Source organism: Brassica oleracea, chromosome C9 (genome assembly GCF_000695525.1).
Source record: "Brassica oleracea var. oleracea cultivar TO1000 chromosome C9, BOL, whole genome shotgun sequence".
In the NCBI taxonomy this organism is placed as follows: Eukaryota; Viridiplantae; Streptophyta; class Magnoliopsida; order Brassicales; family Brassicaceae; genus Brassica; species Brassica oleracea.
In genome coordinates, this window is record NC_027756.1 from 39,844,523 (window position 1) to 39,853,795 (window position 9,273).

Below are 9,273 nucleotides of genomic sequence, written 5' to 3' on the forward strand. Positions count from 1 at the left end.
CAACTCTTGTTTGAGACAATGATGAAAAGAACTCATATTAAACTACAACAGTTTACAATATAGGAAAACCATAATTGTTGCAAACTTAAGTTTTTTTTCATATAACGTGATGAATCCCATTTAAAAATGAAACCCAAAACACACTTGTAGGACCGACCCACAGAGGAAACCGAAGAAGCAAGGGCTTCCGACCTTCATAAATATATATTAGGTTCGGCCATCAATGTACAAAGGTATCAGTTAGCTTAGTGGTATAAATGTTGGTGTTTATGTCTCAATAACCCGGGTTCGAGCCATGGGCTTGACACTTTTTTACACTTTTTAAAAATGGGGCCCACAAAACGATGATGTGGCGCGCTAAGGAGTGAGCAAAAACTGATCTATTATAATATAGATTACTATATAAAATCCAGGAAAAATGTGGAAAAGTTAATGAGGAGTTACCAAATATAGAAAAGTAGTCGGTGAGTAATTTTAAAACAAACTGGACTTTTCTATGATAAATCCAGAGTGGGTTTAATGTAGGCCTAGAACTTTTATCCGAGATCCGGATTCGATCTGAGATTCGATCCGGATCTGATCCGAAAATCCGGATATCCGGAGGGATCGAATCCGGATCCTGATAGTAAAATGTTGAATCCGTCAAAGCCGGATCCGGATCCGGATATCTTAATTTTTTAATCCGGATATCCGGATCCGTAAGTTTTATTAATAAATATTTCAAAAATAGTAATATCTATATATATAAATTAATTTTATTTAATATATTTTCATTTTTATAATAGTATATATAAATTTTATGTAAATTTTGTAATATTATACATAGAAATAATTAAAAACATTATATGTATTTTTATTTTTAAACTATTGTTAATATTTTATATATGTTAATATTATTTTTTATTTATTTTAAGGATCCAAATCCGAATCCGGATATCCGCCGGATATTACAATTTTTAGAAGGATATCCGACACTCAGATATCCGAGAACCCCGAATCCAGATAAGGATAGTAAAATTATGGATCCGCCGGATAAGAATCCGGTTCCGGATATCTTAAAATTGTTCGGATATCCGATCCGTCTCAGGCCTAGTTTAATGTCACCATAAAGAAGAAGAAAAAACTGAAAATAAATTGGAGAAAATTAGTGATGTGAAAAGACGTTAACAGACCTTTGAAATATACAGGGACGGTGCCATCTGTAATTTGTTTGGTCAGTGTGTAGACTGTAGAGTGAGTGAGAGATTTGAACTTTTTTCCTCTCTTAAATATATGCCAGTTATAATTTTCTATTATGTGATGATTTGTGATCTCAGTGGCCCACAAACATTCTACCAATCAGAATAAGAACGTCTTTATGAGCCGCCCATTTAACGTTACGAGCCATCTTGATTGGTGATGATGCCTTGTGCCTCTAACGTGATATGTACATTAAAATTTAGATCAAACAGAGTCTCTTGTTTTCTCTAAGATACAAATATGACTACTGAACCGGGAAAGATCTCTTCCAATCTGTTGCTTAACCGGCGTATCCAGAAGGTAAAGAGTTTCTTGTAGCACAAGACACACTCTCTTTCCTTTCCTTTCCCTTTCTTATCTTAGGGCAGTCAGAAACCCCAAATGTTCTGTAACCGGAAAAGATCATTCAACGCGAACCAGATCGTACCATGAGCGATGCTGACCCGTGCTCGCTCAAGCTTCCCGTAGACAATCTCCTCATCTTCTGCCAGAACCTCTTGCCTCGAACTGAAGCCAATGGACCCGAGTTAGACTGTCTCTCTAACCTCCCCGAACCAGTGAACATCTCCGACACAGAAAGTCCTCTCTCAGTGTCAGGCTCAGAGTCGTAACTCGGCAGCAACGGATACCGAGCCATCCTCCCGGAGCCTTCTCCACCACAAGAGCTCTCAGCTCGATTCTCATCTTGAGTAAGCGAAGCTACAGAGTTGAGCTCCTTAGCTTCGTCGCATTCGTTGCACACAAGTTTCAAAGCTTGCACCACCTCTCCCATGAAAGGACGGTGAGATACTTCCGGTTGAACGCACATCGAAGCTATCGCAGCGACTTTAGCTATGCTGTCGAACGGAATCTCGGGCTGTCCCAAAGACTGGTCTATGATAGCTTCAAGCCCTTCTCTGCTCGTGAGAAGAGACCTAGTCCATGAAACTAAGTTCTCTTGACCTGGCGGCTGCATCATATCCACAGGTTTCCTCCCCGTGAGTAGCTCGAGAAGCACAACTCCGTAGCTGTACACGTCACTCTTCACCAAAAGATGACCTGTCATTGCGTATTCTGGCACCACATAGCCGAATGTTCCCATTACACGTGTAGAGATATGTCTGTTATCTTCATCATCAAGGGCGTTTCTAGCCAGTCCAAAGTCAGAGACTTTAGGCGTGAAGTCGTGTTCAAGCAAGATGTTACTAGACTTGAAGTCTCTGTGTATAACTCTGGGGCTCGAGTCTTCGTGTAAATACGCTAATCCACGGGCTGCACCAAGAGCTATCTTCAACCGAGCTTCCCAATCCAAAGGCGAAGCCTCTTTATCAACACCGTGGAGGTGAGATTCAACGCTGCCGTTTGGTATTAGCTCATAAACCAAGGAACGGTTACGATCTTCAATACATATACCAATCAAGTTCACCAAGTTTCTGTGATGAAGACGGCTAAGCATTTCAACTTCAGCCAAGAACTCTCTGCCACCTTGCTGGTCATCTCTCTTCAGTACTTTAACTGCTACTTTAGTTCCATCATCGAAAAGACCTTCGTAGACCTTTCCGAACCCGCCTTCACCGAGAACCCTAGACTCCGCAAAGTTATTTGTTGCTTTCACTATTTCGCTTGCGGTGAACGTTTTGGCAGAGACTGTAAACGGAGCAATGCTTGACGCAAAGGACAATGAAGTTGAGCTAAGCCTGCTTCCGGTTAAAGATCTTGCAGAACCTGATGGTTTCGTGAGGGAAGGCAGCGAAGGCTGAGCAAGTGGTGCTCTTTTAGACGCCCTCTGATCTCTTCTCCGCCGGAAAACCAAGAACCAAACGATGACGAAACACAAGCCAATAAAAGCAGCAGCCGACAAAACAATCACAGCAACAGTTTCACCGGTGAGCTCTTTCTTGCGCATCTTCTTAGGAACATCAACTCCGAGCGGTTTCATCGCTCTACCGTTATTATCACCACCCGGGTAGGGTCCTTGATCTATAACGGTCATACCGGAAACCGGAGGAGAAGCTGGCAAACCGGGATAACGGACGTAAATCACGTCGTACTGGCCAAAGATTTGTACTTTTTTACTCCAGAATCTCTGGTAAGTAAGCATTGCTGTCATGTTATCGAACTTATCTCCGAGCGGGACTAAGTCGATGAGAACGATAGATTTATCTGGCTGTTCGCTAGCTGCGTTGGCTCCCATTATACGGACTTGGCTCTGTTTCATGAACACTCCAGCGCTTATCTCCCGGGCGAATTCTGAAACCATTGGGAAGAAGTCGTAGAGGGCCATGCTGAGGCGAAGCTCGACTTGAATAGGCCATACACAGCCACAGGGGGATCCAGGAGGTGTGTTTGTGTACGGTTCCAAGCAAACGGTTGATGTACAATCTGCAGAGAAAAAGTGGTTTTAGACCAAAGCAAGGACTTGTTCATCTCGAGATAATTGAAAAGAATGTCTGACCTGAGTTAGGGGGAGGAGGGGGAAATGCTGGAAGAGGAGGACCGAGTGGGAACTTACGAGACTTTGAAGGTCTTGAAGAGGACCTGAGAGGGAGGACTTTAGGAGAAATAAACAGAGTTTAGGCTTTGAACATCAGACAAAGAGGTTAACGCAGATTTTGTTTATTTGAAGTTGGAATTAAACCTTGGGTAGGAGAAGGTGCTGGAGCTATGGAGATACGATGCATTGAGGAAGAGATTGGAGGGTGAGCAGGAGAAATCAAAGAAGAAGGAATTGGGGGAGAATGAGCATGGTGTAGTGATGGAAGAGGAGGAGAAACTGAACCTATAACAACAAAACATAGAAAGAAGAGAGAATTAAAATCATGAGAAGAGTGATGACTGGCCAATCTAAGTATCTCAAAGTCTATGGTAAGTTGAAACCTTTACGATTTGGCTTCTTTGGGGATATGATATGCATTGGTGGTGGTGGTGAAGGAGGTGGACTATTTGTGATCTTCGTTCGCTCTTGATGATGTCGATGGTATGAAGGTGGAGGAGGAGCTGATGATGATGTGCGGTGTACATTACTCGGAGTAGTATCTGGCGGTGTATGATGAGAGTGTCCGTTGAATTTGGGGGCTAATGGAGCTATTGAAGGAGGAGAAGCTGCTATACAATAACAAAATGAGTTTAGTTTTCTTGTCTACTTGATACGTGAAACAATAGTAATGCCCTAAGAAAACAAAAACCTTTATGTGGGATAACAGGCAAGGGTTTAGCAGTTTCATTTGACGGTGCAGCAACCGGACTTTTGTTCTCATCTCCATTATGGCTGGGAGGTGGATGATCTAGAGAAGAAGAGAAAATGTTGACAATTTTTGGTTACATTTTTTTTTAAAGAAAAAAACATATACGAAAGCTGAGCTAACCTGGTGAGACAGCAGCAGGAGACTCAATTGGGAAAACCGGGTGGGTAATTGGCGATTTTCTTGTTGGAGATCCGGAGGTGGGTACTGCACAGTTCAAGAGAGAATAAACACAGACAACAAGGCAAGGAGAAGAATAAATAGAGAGTAAGCAATTCGGCAAGCAACCGCATACCAGGTGAACTAGAAGGCAACTTTGGTATGACAGGATGGACTGGTGGTGAAATGTCAGTTGGTGGAGATGCAACTGGATTCGGTGACCACAAATGAGTATATGCTATAAGCAAAAAAAAAAGCCAAACATAGTAAGGGGTTGAGCAAAACATGTGGCTATACCAGGAGCAATAGGCTTCTCGATAGGAGGCTTGTGAACGCTTGGTATAGGCGGAGGAGGCCGAGCCACTGATGGTAAAGGTGGAATATCCGATGAAACCGGGCCTGCAAATTACAGACTATTACAAGTCAAAGTTCGAAGATTGATGATGCAATCTAAAAGATTCATATACCTGGAGATACTCTTCCAGAGAAAGGAGGCTCTTTTGGTGGTGAAGCAACCGGTGTAATAACAGGTTGAACCGGTGGAGATTTTCCCGGCAAATCCTTCACTGGAGCTGACGAAGATTCAAATTACATTTTTTTCAATACACACAGCTCTACTACTCCCAAGAGTGCGCGCCAAGTGTTCGAATAATTGTCTGTGAGAGAATCAAATTACCTGGAGCATTAGGAACCGAGACAATAGGCTCACCCGCCGGTGCTCTACCTCCCGCGGAATCTGCCTGCGGAGGAGCTACCACGTTAGGCACAGGAGCCGGAAGAGACGGCTGAGAGGCTTTGGGCGGTGGCGCATTGCTGGGGTTGTGAGATTCGGGTGGACTGATCGGTACTTGACCAAACCCTTTTGAAGCCTCCGGTAACGGAGACGGTGGTGATGATAACGGAGGTAACAAATCCAACCCTGTAGCTAACAATTCAACATATCACGAAGCAAAATCAAACATCTCTTTTTGTAATCAAAGTCAATTCGATATCTTTGAAAGATTGCGTCAACAACTTGGATTTTGACTCAAATTTCTTTACATTAATAATAATAAAAAAAAAGGTATTTCACAAAATTATAAAAAAAAAAAATCTCCAGAAATTAATATTCATCGACGGAAACTCACACAAAAAAAAAAAAAATCATTTTTTAATTTCGTTCTTCCCCAATTGGGTTGATTCCAAAAAAACATTTAACACTAGTAGAGTTATTACAAGCTCATTGTTAATATATAAATACCAAAGATAGCAAATTGATCCATATGGGTCTGATCCCAATTGATCCAAGCAATGGAAAAATGATTGCTTTTTTTAACTTAGGAGTAAATAAAAATTAAACTTACCAGAGGGAGAAGCAGCAACTAAAACTGACGAAACTAGACAAATCCTTAGGAGGAACATCAAAATCTCCATTCCATAGAAGAGATCAGCTTCCTCCGATGATCACGAGGAAGATGAAAGGGTATTATTGAGCTCCAAGTTTTAAAGATGAGATGGCAGAAGGACAGAAATGGCTTAAAACGCAAGATGAAGGATACAGAGAGAGAAGAGAAAGTAACAGTGAGAAAGAAGCAAAGGAATTGTTTTTTTTTTCTTCTTTTAATGCTCACAAAAGAAAGGAATTAATAAAACAGAAACGAGTTTGGTGTAATAAGAACGGTATAAATCAAAAGGGTTGCAATTAATCTTTGATCTCCATCTTTGAGCAAAAACGTTTCTTTTTTTGTTAATTTGTTTCTGCTCCCAATTGGTCAGAGAGAGAGAGAGAGAGAGATTAGGTTTTAACACAAAAGATGGGATCTTGAAGGTAGTGGGATAGTGTCAATGGAGGAAACCAGTCTCCGTGTCTGAGAGAGCCTAGTGGGTTTTTGAACCATTTGTTTATTTTATTGCCCTTTTTTCTCCGTTTAGGTTGAAGATGTATATTTAATATACAACTCTTATTTTTATATTAATGTCAATAGACTCAATCAAATACTCGATAGATTCCCTACACATACACTTTTATTTTACTAAATTAATTTGTTTTTTCGACTACAAATTCAGTCGATTGCGAAAATAAAATTTATATGTTTTTTATAAATATAATGTTTTAAGTTTAAAATCTACTCCAAATATAGTGAGCCAAAAAAAACATAGTTGGATGAAATCTTATTTATGTTGACAAAAAAAAAGAATGAAATCTTATTTATTTTGTTCTACGCATTTTAATCTTCGAGATTGCTTAACCAACCACCATTTTGTTTATTAATAAAAAGGTTGTATCATGTCAATTAGATTTATACACCTAAACCTCACCTTTTAGAATACATTTTTGACACTTTTGCGACATTTTAACAACACACAATAGATGCATAATTATCATTTTTGTAATCGTGTAAATCATGTTTGTTTTTATAAAACAGTAGAAGTTGTCTCCGGTTGAAACTATAAACTAGACATTGGGAGCATCTCCAATTGGAACAAGATTTCAAGTTCTCGTTTTGAACAGATGCAAAAGGAATGAGATTAAATAAAAGAATAAATAAACCTATTGAAATTTATGTGGGGAAGACTACTAAATTCAATGGTAGTTATCAAACTTGAATAAAATAAAAACAATACAATAAAATAGGGTAAATTCAATAACTAAAGTTTTGCTTCCATTCTCTCCTCGTGCTACCACACTCAAATTTCATATTTGTCAAATTCTACTGTATTACATGATTTATGTATATGAAGTCTAAGTTTTAATAATGTGTTAGCCCCACGGTCGAGGAAACTAAGTAGTAGAATCGACTGAAATTTGTTTCTTACTGTGAATTTTTGTTGGATATAAATAAAAAGGAATCCAATGAAGAGACAAATTAATCAGATCCTTTCCCGTTAATTCAACCACCGTTAAAAGAAAGAAAGAAAAGTTTGGTTTGGATTAGCTTTTAAAACCGATTCGACGTTTATCATAGTTAGGTGTGGCATACTATAATAGTCCATAACCATAACGTAACGTCCTATATATGTATGTTTACTCCAATTCAAGTAACATATAGACAATCGTTCTTGGTTTCAGGGTATCATCAGTTTCGTATTTTCTTCTTTTGTTTGTTTTTCATTCCTTCCACAACGTTGTTTTCATATCTTCTTACTTTGTTTGCTTTGGGAAAAAAGAAGAAGAAAGAAAGTTAAAAACCATATGGAAACCGATAGCAACAATTCACTTTAATTAAGTTACAAAAAAAAAACAATTCACTTTAATTGATAGACACCGCAAAAGCACCGACGCAAAACATATAGTGCATATATTTAAACGCATTATTATAGAAACTGATTCGATTACGTTGTGCAGTCCAGAGTGAAAATGCAAATATGTCAAAGATTAGGTCCACAAATAAATTGATCACATGTTGACCAAAACCAAAAGTGTATGTATACACTGATCAAGTGATCATGTTATTTTAGTAACCATTTTCCCAAGTTGACGAAGGCCTTTGGGGAAAATAATAGAGAATATATATAGTACTAGGGGGTTGTCCGCGCTTCGCGCGGAATATTATTTTGTTATGGTTAAATATGATATTTTTCGATGATGTAATTATGTGGTCAGTATTTATTTGTGAAGAGCATGCTTTAATATTTTATTGTGTTATGTAGTATTAGTTTATAGATTAATATATTATGTGTTCGTCTTTTCAATAATGTGTTGTTGTATGTATAGTAGTATTTGTTAGTGGTGAATTGAGCTTCTAATGTAAAGCATATTGAATTTCAATCACTTTGAATTTATGTATTTGTTGATTCTAACATTAACGGTTTTAGCGTCAAAATTGTATTTCATATTTTCACATTTTTGAACATTATTCTTTTTTTAACAACATTGAACATTATTCTAATAAGATGTTTTTTTCGTCTCCGCATATTTTGACTTGAGCCGTCACCATCTATGTATTTATTTACATTTCTGGTATGCGGTGTTTCTTACCACCACCGGAAAAGGCTCACCTTTGTTGCTCTTGTTTTTCCTTTTCTTCTTCTCTTGTGAGATTATCTGATATTTATTGTAGATCAGGTTTATGAGTTCCCAGTTGTGCGGTTGTTTCTCATTATGTTGTACGCTGTTCTTGTCAATATTTTTCCTCTTCTTCCTTAGATTTGGCTAACGTTTGGAACTACATCTCCTTGGGTTGGATCAGAGTTTAGTTGTCTTCCTCGTAGTTGGCTTGCCGTTGATAGTCCCTGCTAGTCTTGGTTTTCAAGATCTGGTTTTTGGTGATCTGATTTTTATGTTCTCTTCATAGCTCGAGGATGGCTCCACAGTTTGCTGATTTTGTGTAGTCTCTTTTTCTTTCTTTGTTCTCTCATCTCGTTGCACTTTTCATCGCTGGTTGTGTCTCTGGTGGCTCTCCATTTCACATATATGTCACTCAAGGTTTGGATAGTGTTTTCCTTCGTGTATGTTTTGTGGGCTTGGAAGATTATTTTTTGTCTCAAACTTGAGCTCTGATTTCTCTGTGGTTGGCTTCCATTCTCCCTCCCTTATGTTGCTTTTCTTCTTCTCATGCTTCCTTTGGTATATGTGTGTGGAGTTAGTCTTTTGGTGCTTTGGTCTCTTCTATTCAGAGTTTTGTGGTTCTTCGTTGGCATGAGCTCCTTGTATGTGGTTGTTTTGTTTGTGAGG

The 9,273-nt window shown here is 38.8% G+C and overlaps 1 protein-coding gene across 5 annotated transcripts; it reads right to left on the minus strand.

Moving 5' to 3' along the window:
• Positions 1 to 1,369: 1,369 nt before the first annotated feature.
• Positions 1,370 to 6,518, minus strand: LOC106318234 (receptor-like serine/threonine-protein kinase ALE2). Of its 5 annotated transcripts, none has more exons than XM_013756126.1 (11): positions 5,963 to 6,518; positions 5,296 to 5,538; positions 5,087 to 5,191; positions 4,917 to 5,018; positions 4,756 to 4,827; positions 4,584 to 4,667; positions 4,404 to 4,502; positions 4,096 to 4,320; positions 3,857 to 3,997; positions 3,674 to 3,769; positions 1,370 to 3,600 (listed from the first exon to the last, which is right to left on the minus strand). In XM_013756126.1, the coding sequence occupies exons 1-11, from the start codon at positions 6,030 to 6,032 to the stop codon at positions 1,646 to 1,648; spliced, it is 3,192 nt and encodes a 1,063-aa protein (XP_013611580.1). In that variant the 5' UTR covers positions 6,033 to 6,518; the 3' UTR covers positions 1,370 to 1,645. The 5 variants fall into 5 exon arrangements, with proteins under 5 accessions (XP_013611580.1, XP_013611579.1, XP_013611578.1 ...); XM_013756125.1 differs by having other exon boundaries at positions 4,096 to 4,323; XM_013756124.1 differs by having other exon boundaries at positions 4,096 to 4,323; positions 5,087 to 5,185; positions 5,296 to 5,544.
• Positions 6,519 to 9,273: the final 2,755 nt, after the last annotated feature.